Here is an 18,585-nt window from a genome sequence, read left to right on the forward strand (position 1 = left end):
GCGTGTTGAGCGAACATGTTGACTTTAATGATAAAGCACGTAAATACAAAACAAAATGACGATAGTGAAGTCCAACAGTGACAATGACTGAACATGGAACAAAAACCCACAACCCACATGAGAACACAAACAGTTTAAATATGGCTCCCAATCAGAGATAACGAGCCGACAGCTGACACTCGTTACCTCCGATTGGGAGTCACACGACACTACAATTACTCACCCAAAACACAACCAAACGAATACACCAAAACCCCACAACAAAACCCAACAAAACAAATACACCCTGGCTCAAATACAAAAGTCCCGGAGCCAGAGTGTCACAGTACCCCCCCCTAAAGGTGCGACCTCCGGGCGCACCAGCATACAGTCTAGGGGAGGGTCTGGGTGGGCGTCTGTCCACGGTGGCGGTTCTGGCCCTGGTCGTGGTCCCCACCCCACCTTAGTCACCACCCGCTTCCCTAGCCTCCTCCACATGACCACCCCCCAACTAAACCCCACTGGATTAAGGGGCGGCACCGGACTAAAGGGCAGCACCGGACTAAGGGGCAGCACCGGACTAAGAGGCAGCACCGGACTAAGAGGCAGCACCGGACTAAGGGGCAGCACCGGACTAAGGGGCAGCACCGGACTGAATGGCGGATCCTGGCCGGCTGGCTCTGGCGGATCCTGGCTGGCTGGCGGATCCTGGCTGGACGGCTCTGGCGGATCCTGGCTGGACGGCTCATGGCTGGCTGACGGATCTGGCTGCTCATGGCTGGCTGACGGATCTGGCTGCTCATGGCTGGCTGACGAATCTGGCTGCTCATGGCTGGCTGACGGATCTGGCTGCTCATGGCTGGCTGACGGATCTGGCTGCTCGTGGCTGGCTGACGGATCTGGCTGCTCATGGCTGGCTGACGGATCTGGCTGCTCATGGCTGGCTGACGGATCTGGCTGCTCATGGCTGGCTGACGGATCTGGCTGCTCATGGCTGGCTGACGGATCTGGCTGCTCATGGCTGGCGGAAGGCTCTGGCTGATCCTGTCTGGCGGAAGGCTCTGGCTGATCCTGTCTGGCGGAAGGCTCTGGCTGATCCTGTCTGGCGGAAGGCTCTGGCTGATCCTGTCTGGCGGAAGGCTCTGGCTGATCCTGTCTGGCGGAAGGCTCTGGCTGCTCCTGTCTGGCGGAAGGCTTCGGCTGCTCCTGTCTGGCGGAAGGCTCTAGCGGCTCCTGTCTGGCGGAAGGCTCTAGCGGCTCCGGTCCAGCGGACGGCTCTGAAGGCTCATGGCAGACGGACGGCTTTGCAGGCTCAGTACAGACGGGCGGCTTATGCAGCGCTTGGCAGACGGGCAGTTCAGGCGCCCGTTGGGCAGACGGGCAGTTCAGGCGCCGTTGGGCAGACGGGCAGTTCAGGCGCCGTTGGGCAGACGGGCAGTTCAGGCGCCCGTTGGGCAGACGGCAGACTCTGGCCGGCTGAGACGCACTGGTGGCCGGATGCGTGGTGCCGGAACTGGAGGTACCGGGCTGAGGACACGCATCTCAGGGCTAGTGCGGGGAGCAGGAACAGGACGCACAGGACTCTGGGGACACACAGGAGGCTTGGTGCGTGGTGTAGGCACTGGTGGTACTGGGCTGGAGCGGGGAGGTGGCGCCGGAAATATCGGACCGTGCAGGCTCACTGGCTCCCTTGAGCACTGAGCCTGCCCAACCTTACCTGGTTGTATGCTCCCCGTCGCCCGACCAGTACGGGGAGGTGGAATAACCCGCACCGGGCTATGTAGGCGAACCGGGGACACCATGCGTAAGGCTGGTGCCATGTAAGCCGGCCCGAGGAGACGCACTGGTGGCCGGATGCGTGGGGCCGGCTTCATGACATCCGGCTCAACGCTCAATCTAGCCCGGCCGATACGTGGAGCTGGAATGTACCGAACCGGGCTATGCACGCGTACAGGAGACACCATGCGCTCTACTGCGTAACACGGTGTCTGCCCGTACTCTCGCTCTCCACGGTAAGTACAGGGAGTAGGCGCAGGTCTCCTACCTGACTTCGCCACACTCCCCTTAAGCCCCCCCCCAAGAAATTTTTGGGTAGTACTCTCGGGCTTCCAGCCTCGACTCCGTGCTGCCTCCTCATACCACCTCCTCTCGGCTTTAGCTGCCTCCAGCTCTTCACGAGGACGGCGATATTCTCCCGGTTGTGCCCAAGGACCCTTTCCATCCAGTATCTCCTCCCATGTCCATGAATCCTTGATAGGCGTCCATAAATCCTGTGTAGGTAGGTCCTGTTGCCGCTTGACACGCTGCTTGGTCCTTTTACGGTGGGTTTTTCTGTCACGATCGTCTAAGGAAGCGGACCAAGGCGCAGCGTGTTGAGCGAACATGTTGACTTTAATGATAAAGCACGTAAATACAAAACAAAATGACGATAGTGAAGTCCAACAGTGACAATGACTGAACATGGAACAAAAACCCACAACCCACATGAGAACACAAACAGTTTAAATATGGCTCCCAATCAGAGATAACGAGCCGACAGCTGACACTCGTTACCTCCGATTGGGAGTCACACGACACTACAATTACTCACCCAAAACACAACCAAACGAATACACCAAAACCCCACAACAAAACCTAACAAAACAAATACACCCTGGCTCAAATACAAAAGTCCCGGAGCCAGAGTGTCACACACCAGTTCAAGTATTCAAGTATAAACCAGCCTCGTACATCAAAACCATTTTTAATGACTGAATTAAGGGTACATAATTCTGACAGCCACATTATGATGTTTTGCTGACTCTGTCCCTTACCATAAAAACACTCTCCAGAATGTATAATTTGTGAGGAAATTATCAAAAACTTGAATGGGTTCCAGACAAGCAGTCACAGCATGGTATGAACAGAATGCATTCCAGACGTATAGCCAGTTTCACATGGACATGCCTATATTTGGCCAACACGTCTAAATGGAAACAAATGATGGCATCACTTAGAACGGCTTAATGTGATATGCTGTTGGTGACCTCTAGCTACAAACTGTTCAGCTATTCCACAGACAATTTAACAATTTACCACAGAGCTGTAAGCTATAGAATAGGTAACCCTACCTGTAGGAATGTACCCCTGGATTGTTGAGATAATACAATGAAAACATTTTAGTCATTTAGCAGACGCTCTTATCCAGAGCGACTTACAGTTAGTGAGTGCATACATTTTTCATACAAATGTGTAACCCTGAACTGTGTTCTTCCCATTCTGTCGGACTTCTATAAGACAGTCCATTATTATAGAGTGACTGTGTAATACTGTAGAACTCTAATGGTACAAACGATCTCCCTAGTCTCGAAAACCAGACACTAGGCAACAGTGAGGAGCATTTGAAAATTGTGGGAGGCAACGTGGATGTCTAGAGAGACTAATGTATCCCTGCGTGATGATGAATCCTAAACACCTCCCTCCATTGACTGCATGTTTATGGAAATTGCACAGAAATGGCATCCATTGTTTGTTACATCTGTGCCAAGTCCCCACAGCTGTATATAAAAGTCATCGGCTGTATACATGAGATGAGTCTCACATAAACCAGAGGAAAACATTGCGCCACAACACAAGATGGAGTCTGCGTCTGATCCTAGTGCCTATACGTCTAGTTCTCTAATACCTATCGGCATGCTGCCTCCCCCTCTGACGTCACCGGGCTCCGACTAGACATGGACAGCAGCGTAACCTTTGACCTTGGTTTCCCGTTTGAGGAGGACGAATAGGACACCTGGTTCCCCGTGGTCGAGTCTCTCCCATTGTCGCCTCGGCAACACAGCACCGTCCTGACCTTTTCCCGGAAGTCATCAGAGACGTAGTAGAAGATGAAGGGGTCGATGCAGCTGTTCAACGTGCTAACAGCTAGGCTAACCATGTAGGGCAGGTACAGGTCCTCCCCGTCATCCACCAGGTAGGAGTCGGAGTAGTGCAGGAGAAGGAGGACGTTGCTAGGTAGCAGGCAGCCCACGAACACTACCAGCACTAGCACGGTGACACGCACAGCATGGGCGTAGTGCTGGCCTGCCGCCACTAGGGTGCGTATCACAGAGCCATAGCAGTAGAGGACGACCAGCAGGGGGAGCAGGAAGCAGAGAAAGAAGAGTGTGAGAAAGTAGGACAGGAAGTAGTTCTCATGCTCCTCCTCGGGTAACGCGTCGTGGCACGTGGTTATGCGCGGCTTGTCCAGTGTGTAGGACTGGCGCGAGACGAGGAGAGGCACCATGGCGGCCAGCACCGCCACCCACACACCCAGGCTCATGTAAAGGGAGGTGCGGCGGCTGCGGAGGGTTTTGGCACCGAACGGGTGCACCAATGCCACATAGCGGTCCACGGCGATGAATGCCAGGCACAGCACCGAGCCGTACATGTTGCCGTAGAAGAGCGCCGTGACCACGCGGCAGAAGGGCTCGCCAAAGACCCAGTCGTTGCCCTGGAAGTGGTAGACTATGCGGAAGGGGAGCACCATCAGGAGGATGAGGTCGGTGGCGGTGAGGTTGATGAGGAGGATGGTGGAGGGCATCTTCTTGGTACGGAACAGAAGGACCCACAGGGCCAGGAGGTTAGCCGGGAGGCCCACAGTGAAGGCTAACAGGTAGAGGATGGGCACGTAGAGCACGGTGGTGGGAGCCTGCACCTCCTGGATCTGCTTGTCTTTCAGGGTGGTGAAGTTACAGTTGGACACCAACTTGAAGGAGCGCAGCCCTGTCGAGGTAGAAACAGAAGAGATTTGATGATTCATTAGAGGTTCTGCATGAAATTGTTTTCAGTATAAATGCATTCAGTCTGGTTTTAGACCCCATCATAGCACTGAGACTGCACTTGTGAAGGTGGTAAATGACCTTTTAATGGCGTCAGACCGAGGCTCTGCATCTGTCCTCGTGCTACTAGACCTTAGTGCTGCCTTTGACACCATCGATCACCACATTCTTTTGGAGAGACTGGAAACCCAAATTGGTCTACATGGACAAGTTCTGGCCTGGTTTAGATCTTACCTGTCGGAAAGATATCAGTTTGTCTCTGTGAATGGTCTGTCCTCCGACAAATCAACTGTACATTTCGGTGTTCCTCAAGGTTCCGTTTTAGGACCACTATTGTTTTCACTATATATTTTACCTCTTGGGGATGTTATTCGAAAACATAATGTTAACTTTCACTGCTATGCGGATGACACACAGCTGTACATTTCAATGAAACATGGTGAAGCCCCAAAATTGCCCTCGCTAGAAGCCTGTGTTTCAGACATAAGGAAGTGGATGGCTGAAAACTTTTTACTTTTAAACTCGGACAAAACAGAGATGCTTGTTCTAGGTCCCAAGAAACAAAGAGATCTTCTGTTAAATCTGACAATTCATCTTGATGGTTGTAAAGTCGTCTCAAATAAAACTGTGAAGGACCTCGGCGTTACTCTTGACCCTGATCTCTCTTTTGACGAACATATCAAGACTGTTTCAAGGACAGCTTTTTTCCATCTACGTAACATTGCAAAAATCAGAAATGTTCTGTCCAAAAATGATGCAGAAAAATTAATCCATGCATTTGTTACTTCTAGGTTAGACTACTGCAATGCTCTATTTTCCGGCTACCCGGATAAAGCACTAAATAAACTTCAGTTAGTGCTAAATACGGCTGCTAGAATCCTGACTAGAACCAAGAAATTTGATCATATTACTCCAGTGCTAGCTTCCCTACACTGGCTTCCTGTTAAGGCAAGGGCTGATTTCAAGGTTTTACTGTTAACCTATAAAGCGTTACATGGGCTTGCTCCTACCTATCTTTCCGAGTTGGTCCTGCCGTACATACCAATACGTACGCTACGGTCACAAGACGCAGGCCTCCTAATTGTCCCTAGAATTTCTAAGCAAACAGCGGGAGGCAGGGCTTTCTCCTATAGATCTCCATTTTTATGGAACAGTCTGCCTACCCATGTGAGAGACGCAGACTCGGTCTCAACCTTTAAGTCTTTACTGAAGACTTATCTCTTCAGTAGGTCATATGATTGAGTGTAGTCTGGCCCAGGAGTGTGAAGGTGAACGGAAAGGCTCTGGAGCAACGAACAGCCCTTGCTGTCTCTGCCGGGCCGGTTCCCCTCTCCACTGGGGTTCTCTGCCTCTAACCCTGTTGCAGGGGCTGAGTCACTGGCTTGCTGGTGCTCTTTCATGCCGTCCCTGGGAGGGGTGCGTCACTTGAGTGGGTTGAGTTACTGACGTGATCTTCCTGTCTGGGTTGGCGCCCCCCCTTGGTTTGTGCTGTGGTGGAGACCTCTGTGGGCTATACTCGGCCTTGTCTCAGGATTGTAAGTTGGTGGTTGAGGATATCCCTCTAGTGGTGCGGGGGCTGTGCTTTGGCAGAGTGGGTGGGGTTATATCCTTCCTGTTTGGCCCTGTCCGGGGTTTCTTCGGATGGGGCCACAGTGTCTCCGGACCGCTCCTGTCTCAGCCTCCAGTATTTATGCTGCAGTAGTTTATGTGTCGGGGGGCTGGGGTTAGTTGGTTATACCTGGAGTACTTCTCCTGTCTTATCCAGTGTCCTGTGTGAATTTAAGTATGCTCTCTCTAATTCTCTCGTTCTCTCTTTCTCTCTGAGAACCTGAGCCCTAGGACCATACGTCAGGACTACCGGGCATGATGACACCTTGCTGTCCCCAGTCCGCCTGGCCTTGCTGCTATTCCAGTTTCAACTGTTCTGCCTGCGGTTACTGAAACCCCTACCTGTCCCAGACCTGCTGTTTTCAACTCTTAATGATCGGCTATGAAAAGCCAACTGAGAGACCTGAGCCCTAGGACCATACGTCTGGACTACCGGCCGTGGTGACTCCTTGCTGTCCCCAGTCCGCCTGGCCTTGCTGCTATTCCAGTTTCAACTGTTCTGCCTGCGGTTATGGAACCCCTACCTGTCCCAGACCTGCTGTTTTCAACTCTTAATGATCGGCTATGAAAAGCCAACTGAGATTTATTCCTGATTATTATTTGACCATGCTTGTCACTTATGAACATTTTTGAACATCTTGGCATGGTTCTGTTATAATCTTCACCCGGCACAGCCAGAAGAGGACTGGCCACCCCTCATAGCCTGGTTCCTCTCTAGGTTTCTTCCTAGGTTTTCGCCTTTCTAGGGAGTTTTTCCTAGCCACCGTGCTTCTACACCTGCATTACTAGCTGTTTGGGGTTTTAGGCTGGGTTTCTGTACAGCACTTCGAGATATTAGCTGATGTAAGAAGGGCTATATAAAATAAAATTGATTGAAATTGATTGATTCACATACTGATATTTTACCTAGCAAAAGCTGTGCATCCTAGTCAAGCATTCAGATAAGGCATACCCCTAACTTGAAACATGTGTAGGTGACGTGATCTTCCAATGACATCAATGCGTGATATACACAAAGGATGGAGATATGCTTGCACATCTCAAGTTAGGATTCAGCCCACTGCGAAAAGCTTGCAGGACTTTCACATCCGTAGTCGAAGGGACATTTTTGGTGAAAACCTGAGTTACGCGAGTGGATCTCAAGCTAGGATTCAGCTCATTAAGAACAAAGTGATCTCATCAGCTTTAAAACAACCTTGGGTCATGGGAGGGGTCTGGCAAGACCATTAAAGTGGTCTGTGGTACTATATATTCGAAGTTGTGCAAAGTTGCTGGATATTGGCGGGAACTGGAACACGCTGTCGTACACGTCGATCCAGATTATCCCAAACATGGATGACATGTCAATGGATGACATGTCTGGTGAGTAATTAGGCAATGGAAGAACTAGGGCATTTTCAGCTTCCAGGAATTGTGTACAGATCGTTGCGACGTGAGGCCGTGCATTATCATGCTGAAACATGAGGTGATGGCTCAGATGAATGCCAGGACAATGGGCCTCAGGATCTCATCACGGTATCTCTGTGCATTCAAATTGCCATCAATAAAATGTAATTGTGTTCATTGTCTGTAGCTTATGCCTGCCTGCCCATACCTCAACCCCACCGGCACCATAGGGCACTCTGTTCACAACGTTGACATCAGCAAACCGCTCGCCCACACGACGCCATATACGCTGTTTGCCATCTGTCCGGAACAGTTGAAACCAGGATTCATCCATGAAGAGCACACTTCTCCAGTGTGCCAGTGGCCATCGAAGGTGAGCATTTGCCCCCTGAACTGCAGTCAGGTCAAGACCCTGGTGAGGACAACGAGCACGCAGATCATCTTCCCTGAGACGGTTTCGGACAGTTTGTGCAGAAATTCTTCGGTTGTGCAAACCCACAGCTTCATCAGCTGTCCGGGTGGCTGGTCTCTGGCAACAGCCCTGGTGGACATTCCTGCAGTCAGCATGCCAATTGCACGCTCCCTCAAAACATGAGACATCTGTGGCACTGTGTTGTGTGACAAAACTGCACATTTTAGAGTGGCCTTTTATTGTCTCCAGCACAAGGTGCACCTGTGTAATGATCATGCTGTTTAAGCCGTTTCTTGATATGCCACCCCTGTCAGGTGGATGGATTATCTTGGCAAAGGAGAAATGCTCACTAACAGGGATGCAAAGAAAGTTGTGCACAAAATGTTAGAGAAATAAGCTTTTTGGGTGTATGGAAAATGTTTGGGATCTTTTATTTCAGCTCATGAAACATGGGACCAACACTTTACATGTTGCGTTTATATTTTTGTTCAGTATATTTATCACATTTGAAATGCAGATAGACTAAAGCTTGTTTTGCTCCTACACACTTAGAAAAAATGGTTCCAAAAGGGTTCTTCGGCTGTCCCCATAGGATAACTTTTTTTGGTTCCAGGTAGAACCCTTTTGGGTTCCAGGTAGAACCATTTCCACAAAGGGTCCTACATGGAACCCAAAAGAGTTCTACCTGGAACCAAAAATCAAAGGGTTCTTCTATGGGGACAGCCGAATAACCCTTATTGGTTCTAGATAGCACCGTTTTTTCCTAAGAAGGTTAACTCTCTTGTTCAGTACCTTGCCTGTGTGTGTAGTGGCTCAGCGCTGTGAACACACATTTTTTTCAATCACCCATGGAATTCACATTCCAGTTTAACCTGCTGCTGTTTTAGCCATAAAAGTTAAGTGGCAGGCTATAGTGAAAGTTACCAGAGAATTCAGGCTCATTTCAGCTAATGATTAAATATACGGGAAAGAGCTGGCCGGTACATGGCAGTAACTTACATAAACCGCCCTATAGAGAACGCATTCCTACTCAGTAGATAAGAGCTTGCATGCGGGTATATCTTCAAAATCACAGGAAAGATAAGCTGCATCAGCTGAAATGACTACATCCAAGCTACTTACTTGTTTTTTTACTTACATCTACCAAAAGAAAAAAATTCACACACAAACACACACATTCAGAGTTTTTAACGACAAACCCTTCGTTTGTGGTTTGCTTAATGAAAGTGACCTGAAGGAGTAAAAAAAAAAAAAAAGAAAGATGCACCAACTTACGGACGCCCATGCCAGTGCACTCTTCTGTGGTGGGAGAGGAGGAACAGCCATGGAGGAGAGCGGAGAGAGAGAGCAGCAATAGCAGAGTCCCGGCTGGAGCAGAGAGACTCATAGTGCTGCAGAAGATCCGTACGCTCACAGCGAAAGCTATAAGTTATGGTTACGAGCTACTTCCACAAGCAGAGAGAGCTGCCTCTCGCACTCCTCTCCCTTCCTTCCGTTCTCTGCTCCGTGTAACGCAGCCTCTGTGTCCCAAGTCTGAAATTGTAATCTCAATATCACACTTCAAACCACTGTGTTCCTGCCAAAGTTTGCCAAGAGTCTTTGCTGTGTCTCAGATGAGTTCAGCAGCTTGACTTCAACAGACGACACCGGTCTCCTCTACACTCTGTACTCCTCTGCTCTCTTCTAGTATTATGGTCCAGCTGTGTGTCTAGTTCTGCCTCTGGGGGTGGTGCATGTTTGGGGGTGGGGGCATGACATTGTTCTTCTCATGCTGTGATTCATATGAGGAGAGAGCGGTGAGTTGATCTGCCCCACGCTTTGAGGAACAGGAAATATGGCAATTTGACCACTGGGGCCATAGTAAGGTTTGCATTATTCCAGACAGACATCCATTCACACCCAATGACCCTTTCTCGTAAGAGCATACACATACAAACACACAGATAGAAAACACACACACACACTTCATAAGTAAGTGTCATTGTGCTCAAGAGTTCCATGTTCTGACATTCATTGAAAATATCCTGTCCTAAATAACACCCGTACATTCCCAATACTCCTCTCCCTTGCAGCAATCTTTTGTTATCCATACTGAACTAAATCGTGCATCCTCAGATGCCATTTAAAACACAACCCACAAAAAGCTTCAGGTCTTGACGACAGAGGAAAGACATTCTTGCCATCCTTAGGAGGAAAATCCATTGCCAAATAAGCTTCAATAATCCTCTACTGGGCAGAGAGGCTGTGCTTTCCACCCAAATACTCTCTAGCTGCAGAAATATCCAACCATTCCTTTTATATGAGACCTCTATTTTTTTTACGTAGCTTGGTTTATTTGCTCCTCCGGTCTTGGCAGCCTGTCCTTCTGCACACATATACCAAGCAACCCTACTCAGGCAACCACAACTTAACATTACAAACAAACAGTCCAAGCCAGATAAGCACATTTCCTATGCCCCCAGTATGGTGACTGTGAGGAGAGAGGTAGAGGCCTGTGTGAGGAGCAGACACTTCCGTCAGAGAAGAGCAGAGACGTGTCAAGGCAATGGCCTTGAAAGAACTAATAGCAAAGTCAAATAGGGTCTGCAACACATCCTTGTCCCTTCCAGCACGGGGCAAGAGGTTGAGAATGACTTCAACTTCTGTGTCCACAGTGCTTAGCTAATGTTATACTGGTGTGTGTTCATGTGAATTGCTTACATAACACAGGAAACGATAGGATCTGAGCTGAAGGGAAAGAGGGATCACGGATGTAGGGGAAGTGTGTGTGTGCGTGCCACCCTGATGTTTATATATTCAGCCTCAACAGGCTATCACTGATAAAGTTTTTCTATAATTTTCTTATTGCATCTGGCAACATGTTACCAAACACATTTACTCAAAGAACAGTGCAGAATGACGGTGAAATCTCTCATATTTTTATGTGACCACGTTTTCAAAAAAACTCTACTCCCAATTAAGATTTAAAGATATCAGCAAAAACAGTGGGGTGTTAGCTATGATATAACACCTTGAGTTTGAAAAAATCTATTTTGGTTATTGAACTAAAGTGAAGTGGATTAACACCCGGTAACAGAATGATGGTAACAAAATGACATCATGGGTCCCTGATCTGTTCTATACAGAAATGCATAATGATGAATATCATTCTCTTCACAGTGATATATCCTGAGTAGGTACACAAAGGTAAAAAATGTAATATCTCCCTTTGCATGTCTGGGTATTATGCTACACACTGGCTATTATTCGAATGAGCTCCGCACTCCAAATACAGTAAGACGTAATTTGGTTGGTCCAAACCGGACCCAACCTGTCTCAATCATAGACGTCTATGTTTCACAAGTTTGGACATCACAGTACAGCACATCACAGCCCAGCAGAGCAGAGCAGAGTAGAGTTCAGTATAGTATGGTATAGTATAGTTCAGTACAGCACAGTAATGTACAGTACAGTGCAATACCGTACTTTTTACTGTATTCTACTCTAGTGTGCTCTACTGTATTGTACTGCGCTGTCAAAACGTGTGAAACAGACATCTATGATTGGTTCAGATTTGGACTGACCAAATTTCAACTACTTTTCAATGTCCATGGATGTCTGGTGTCGGTTGGTGCTCAGTGGGTGAGAGGGCTGGTTCCAGTAAATGGAAAGTGAGGGGGCTCGTAATAAAATAATAATTTGGTGGGTGCTTATATTTGTCATATTTCACACATGTAGATGTGTGTATTTATACGCATTTGTGAATTTGAAATGTGTTTTTCTGCATATGCCAACTCTTCCTGAGAGTGGGGTCATGGCAAGGGGTCTGCCATTATTAACTGCGACGCTGGAGCAATTAGGGTTAAATGCCATGCTCAAGGACAGATTTTTCACATTATTAACTCTGGGATCTAAACTAGCAACCTTTCAGTTACTGGCCCAACACGCTAACCGCTAGGCTACCTACCGCTCATTGGTAGGTATCAGTAAGAACCGGGTGACATTAACTGGAGAGAGAGAGAGGGAGGGGTTGTCCAGACTGTTTTCACACTCTTGCTTTGACTACCACGTGACAGAAAGAGAAAGAAAAAAAGTTATGAGCTGAACATAACAGTATGCCAGTGGAAGGGAGGACAGTAGCACGTGACCAAACTGGTTTGTGACTGCAATGAATTCCCATTGTCGCCAATTCAGTTGCAGTTATTCTGTTACAGATTTTTTGGTCATATATTGTTACCGAGATTTGGTAACAGAATTATGCATTTTAATCACTTAATAAATAAATATTAAATAAATATTTTTGGCTGGCGCTAAAGAGGAGCAAGTGTCAAACGCATGTTAGTTTGTCATTTCGGCATGTAAAAACTGGCGCACTGCCATTTTCCAGCCCTAATACCAGGTTCTGCAATTGACCTGTCTATCATTAGCTCGCTTGCGCCCAGGTGGGAGGGGTGGCAAGATTTGAGGTGTGTCCTTAAAAACGAGCACAAAAGTTACAATTTCATGCAGCGCTAATGGGACGTTTTAAGACCCACAAAAAGCAGGTCTTAACCAGTGATGTAGTGGTAAAAAATAGATGGGTAAACTCTGATGGCCAGTCACGCTCAAAAAAGCAATGCTTCCTATACTTTCAATAAAATTTTCTCCAAATGCATTTGTACAGCAATGGAAGAGGGTGAAATTATGTTCTGCTCCAGCTGTCAGAAAAGGGAGTAGATGTACTAGTTAGATAGGGCAGGTTGTAGGATTTCATTATGAAAATATTCTCCAGTTAATGTCCCTAGAGAGGAAAACTATGAAGACAGACAGAGAGATAATAGTCAGGGCTGTCTAACTGTAATAAAATGAAGCCTGTTTCTTTGTGATGTCTGTCCTCCGATATGGAGAGCTGCGAAAGCCTGTCTGCCGATGAAGAGGTCCCAGTGAATGTCCCAAGAGACTGCTGGCACATCCTTGTATGCCATGGGTTGTATGTGTACTTAGCAAAAGTTGTATACAACTATACAGTTAAAAGTCACACACAAGTTAGGCTACAAATGTATTACAACTGTAGCAGGCCAATCCTTCTCCTGGAGGTGTGCAGGCTTCTGTGCCAGCACAGCATTAACACACCTGATTCAACTTATCAAACCTAATGAGTTGATAATAATGTGTATTATTGCTGGCCTGGAATAGAAGTCTGCTCACCCAGTAGATCAGGGAGTGGAGCAAGGTCTGTTGTTGTCAAGTCCTCCTCTTGTTCACCATCCAAAGGACACAGGGACAACTCAAATTTCTGACTCAATCTTTTTTATTTTTAGTTTGCTTTCAGTTGATTGGTCTGTCCAGTAAATTAGCCAGTAAATTAGCCAGTAAATTAGGTTGTAAACCTTTAAAGACAGAACAAAAAGTTACAATTTTAATTAAACATTTTAATGAACTTAAATTAGTTTAAACATTTAAATAAACATTCTAAATAACTTAAGTGAATTAACAATTTACCATTGGCGTCTTTGGACTGAACCTGTGAGTGAACTTGGAGTCTTCTCTCTGAAGTTTGTTCTTCTGAATGACTGAGCCCTTCCATGCCTTCACAGGTGCTCCAAATCAGTGAAAATGACTGATCAGGTGACAAGCAGCCGGTTTGCTGCTTCTGGTGCACTCTGGGAAGTGTAGTTCTTTGACTCACTCCTGAGATTCAGCTCAACACCTCCCACTTGAGCTCCTGGTTTTTTCAAATCCAGAGAGGTCACACAAGCCCTTCACACCTCTGTTTGTTCTTCAATGGGAAGTAGAATGACAAGCCGTCTGACATCTCTATGAAGAATTGTGGCTGGGATTTTGGTTTGAAGCCTCTTCGTTCTTTCACCGTTTGCTCTTGTGGGCCCTTTTTTGCTGTTTGACTTTGTGATGTGAACAGGATAGCTGGGAAAAGTCTTCACAAGCACATCTCTTACGATGCCTTTGCTGTCAGCATTGACACCGACCACTCTAGCCAGCTTGTACTGTCCTCTTAGGGCGTTTTGGTCAGCCAACCAGACCACATCTCCAACAGCAACATTTCGCTCTTTGGTGTGCCATTTGTTCCTTATGAACAGATTAGGTCCAGCCAATTGGCTCCACTTCTTCCAGAAATGGCTTAACTCTGCTTGAATATGTCTAAGTCTTTTGTAAGGGTAGCCATCAAACTGGAAATCTCCAGGGTCTCCCTTTGGATTGGTACGTCCTAAAAGCAGAGAATTCGGGGTGATGTACTCTACACAGTCTTCTCTGCTTTGAGTTCTTGCATCGATGGGTCTCTCATTAGCAAGGTTGGCTGCCATGAAGAGAAACGTTTGGAATTCTCCCCACGTGAAAACACCATCTCCACCAAGGTTGCTCAACGCCCGCTTCACTACTTTGACAGCTGCCTCTGCGGCACCATTCCTATGGGGAGAGTCTGCAGGGTGGATCTTCCATGACCATTCTGTACCATGCTTGGCAGCTGTGTCTTCAAGTTCAGACTTGTTTAGTTGGTTAAGGAATTTTTTGAAGTGCGGGTTTGGCTCCCACAAAGTTAGTGCCAGGGTCTGACCAGAGTTTCCTGGGGTGTCCTCTCAGTGAAGTGAACCTTTGATAGGCTAGCAGGAATCCTTCAGATGACATGTCACTCACCACTTCAGTGTGTATGGCTCGGGAAGCCATGCAGCAGAAGACTATTCCCCATACTTTGAGTCTAGTTCTCTTCTTGACCTCATCTTTCACTTCATAAGGGCCGAACAGGTCCATGGTGGTGAATTCAAAAGGTGCAGCTGGGCCTGTTCGCTCTAGAGGCAGGTCAGCCATGATTTGTTGACACTGTTTTGCCTTGTTTTTCCTGCAGACCACACAGTTGTCAACCATTTTCTTGGCAAGTCTACGGCCTTTTATTACCCAGGCTTTCTTCCTCATCCGGAGAAGGGTTCCCGCCACTCCCTCGTGGTTTGCTTTGTGGGATTCTTGTGCCAGCAGTGTAGACACCCATGCTTCAAAGGCTAAAACTGGCACTGCTGTCTTATCTTCGTTGAATGTCTGAATTCTGCCTCCACAAACTAGCAGCCCAGAGTTCACATCTTTGTACACTGTCAGTCTGCTTAGAGTTGTGTCTGAAAAATCTGTACCTTCTTGAGCTGCGAGGAAAAGGTCTTTGAGTGCATCTTCATGTTCTTTGACAGTCAGCACAGCTTGCTTGGGTGATCTTACCTCCCTCTTTGCCTGTTTAAGGGCCCGGCCCTTCCTCTTCAGCCACTGCTTGGCTGCTAGACAAACCCAGGCACCGACTCTCACCAGTTTGGACAGGCTACTGAATCTTCTTATTTCCACAAGATCTTTAACCCAGCCAGTGGGCTTCCTTCTAAGAAGAGTTGGGTTTACCACAGGTATTCCCTCTTGAGTCTCACTATTTGGACATTCCTGAGTGCCTTGTAGGTCTTCTTTCTGCTGACTACTTCTTGCTTGAGCTTTTGTTAATGCACCTGAGAATGCCTTCCTCTGGAGCTTGTTTACACTCTCCCTGGCATGAGCTGCAACCTCTCCAGCTGATTTTATAGGCCACTCCTCCACTGGCCACTTTAGGAAATCTGGTCCATTTTGCCATGTGGAATTCTCCTTCAAATCTTCAGGAGCACCCCCTCTTGTTATGATGTCAGCTATGTTTAGATCCCCACGGATCCACCACCAGTCTTGCACTTGTCCAGCCTTCTGGATTTCACCCACTCTATTTGCAAAGAAGGTTTTGTACCCATAACTGACTCTTTGAATGGCTCCCAAGACCGTTTGACTGTCAAGTAGATGGAACCATCTCTCGATCTTCATTCGAGCATGCTTTTCCACATACTTCCTGATCCTGGCTGCGAAGACAGCACCACAGATCTCAGCTTTTACAGCTTCTCCCTTCTGATCCAGGGGTGTCAGCTTGGCTTTTGATTCAACTAATCGAACTTTAGTGCCTTGACTTGTCTCCCATCTTAAGTACATCACAGCTCCATAGGTTTTGTCACTTCCATCAGAGAATGTGATGCCCCAAGGTTTCCCTTCCCAGCCAGCTGGTGTGAGGCTCCTGTGGAATTTTACCTCTCCAAGCTGCACATATTCTTCAAAAAGCTGGATGGCTTCTTCTCTGAGGCTTTCTGAGAGAGGTTGGTCCCAGGTTTCTTGGGTTAGTTTCCCACCCCCTCCCTCTTGGAATGCTTTTCTAACAAGAATTGCCCCCTTCTGTTTGGCAGGTGTAACTAAGCCAATTGGGTCATACAGTCCAGCCACTTGGCTTAAGAGAGCCCTCCTAGTCAGTGGGTTAGGTGTCTCAGTTCTCACCTCCTCCTTGAGAAGATTTTTTCCAACTCTCATCTTTTTCCTTTTGGAAAAGTTAACTGAGGTTAACATGTAGAGCTTGTCTTCATCCATTTGGTAGCCGATACCCAAGGCTTTGTTGTCTTCGTCCCTCATTTGATTTGGAAGAATTAAGGTTTTACTTTGTGTCTTTGTTAGAACCTCCATCTCCATTCCTTGCCTCCCACTTTGCCCTGACCGGACCCATGGTTTGAGGAAGAACCCTCCAGCTTTCAAGATCTCTTCGACATTCGCTGTGATCTTGTCAAGTTTATTCAGGTCATTTTGGGAGGTTAAGAGGTCATCCACATAACTGTCCTCTTCAATGACTCTGCGCTCATCCTCCAAGTGAAGAAAGTTGGACAGGCGCGCTGTTTCCCTCATAGCCAATTGAGCAATGCAACCAGCAGGTCTGTCCCCAATGTTGCCTCTGGTTATTGCATATTCACTTATCTCTTCATCTGGGCTGTCCCTCCAGAGGAACCTGTGAAGATGCATCTCACGCTCCTCCAGCCATACAGAGTTGTACATCTTTTTGATGTCTCCTAGAGATGCATACGTCCCTTCTCTGAACCTCAGCAAGACAGCTCTTATAGGGTTGAGAACGTCTGGTCCCTTCAGAATAAGATCATTCATACCCACGCCTTTGTATTTCTGGCTACTATTCCATACAATACGAACTGGTGTTGTCACCGAATTAGGGTTTGGTGCCACCAGGTGGCTTACGTACCACACTGGTCCGTTCCACTCGTCCATGATTTTGTTGGTGAGTTTTATGCCTGCGCTCGCTCGACCATTTCATGGATCTGGGTAGCATATGCGACTTTCCAGTCTGGCTCTCTGCTTAGTTGCTTTTCCATCCTTAAGAAACAAGCCTGGACTGCACTTTTGTTGTTCGGGAGAGAGGCTGGATCTACCGTCCCAAGGATACTTTGCATCCCAATGTGGAGCCGGTGTGTGAGCATCCCCCTTCTTGTAGGTGAGGCCTTCTTTAATGATCTCCAGTTCCCTTTCCTCTGCCAGGGTCATTTCCTTTCCTCCTGGTGGACAATTTCCACATCGGCATCCTCCACATCTTGGCTCACATGCAGCTCCGATGCTGTCCCAGTGCCACCACTCAAGGAACTCACGGTTACTGGCAGCTGTAAATTTGGTCTGAGTCACAGCCTCCTGCTGTAGCTGGGCTGTGTCAGTTGTTGGACTTGTGATTTCTTGATATTTGACAGCTGCTGTCCTCATGGAGCGAGTGAAGTGTGTTTTTGACTCATATGCTGCAACCTCCACTTCTTCAAATAAGTCGGGATGTGCTCCACCCACTGTTTTCCCCAATGGACCCTCCCACAAGACAAGGTCTCCGATGATTTTTACCCTCTGGGGAGCGAGTCTTCCCTCTCGGTGGCTAATGAGAAGTTCAACCTCTTCTGGCCTTTCCAATTCTGTAAGTTTGACTTCTGGGAAGAATTTTTTCAACTTCTCAGGTTCAATTACTTGATGCACTCTGGCGATTTCATCCAAGCCATAGCAGACCATTTCATGAGCTCTCTCTGTCCCTTTAGGTGTCTTGACTCTGACTTTGAGGAGATACCTTTGTGTGTTCACCTCCATGGTCATACCACCAACACCATGCACAACTAAAGTTATCTTCTCATGTCTTAACCTCAGTCTTTCAGCAGCCTTATGGGTAATGTAGTTTGTGTCTGAAGCAAGGTCAATTAAAGTCCCAATCTTCTGCCCTGCGTTTGCCGTTACTTGCATCAACATCATGATGACAGGAAGTTCAGAGAGCCCATTTCTCTGCGGTAGCTCAGACTGGCCTGAAGCATCGAGTGTCACTGCGGTTTTGTTGGTGTTGGTGAAAGCCTTTCTGCATCGATCTGCCATTTCCTGGGAAAGTTCAGACAAGATCTCCTCTTGTTCCTCCGTTAGCTTGCTTTCACCTTTGCCGTCTTTTCCACTCTTTCTCTCTTCCCCTCTTTTGACTTCTCCTTTTGGGCAGAGGAAAAAATGGTGGTCTGGGGCACCACCTTCCCTTTTACAGTCTTTGTTTCTGCATAGGAAAGTGTCTCTGCAGTATCCATCTTCATCATGGCATCCGAG

The 18,585-nt window shown here is 47.6% G+C and overlaps 1 protein-coding gene across 1 annotated transcript; it reads right to left on the reverse strand.

Moving 5' to 3' along the window:
- Nucleotides 1-2,605: 2,605 nt before the first annotated feature.
- Nucleotides 2,606-10,356, reverse strand: LOC121534433 (proteinase-activated receptor 4). The gene is made up of 2 exons (XM_041841034.2): nt 9,460-10,356; nt 2,606-4,722 (listed from the first exon to the last, which is right to left on the reverse strand). The coding sequence occupies exons 1-2, from the start codon at nt 9,569-9,571 to the stop codon at nt 3,644-3,646; spliced, it is 1,191 nt and encodes a 396-aa protein (XP_041696968.1). The 5' UTR covers nt 9,572-10,356; the 3' UTR covers nt 2,606-3,643.
- Between the last annotated feature and the right edge of the window lie 8,229 nt (nt 10,357-18,585).

This window comes from Coregonus clupeaformis, chromosome 2 (assembly GCF_020615455.1).
Source record: "Coregonus clupeaformis isolate EN_2021a chromosome 2, ASM2061545v1, whole genome shotgun sequence".
Lineage (NCBI taxonomy): Eukaryota > Metazoa > Chordata > Actinopteri > Salmoniformes > Salmonidae > Coregonus > Coregonus clupeaformis.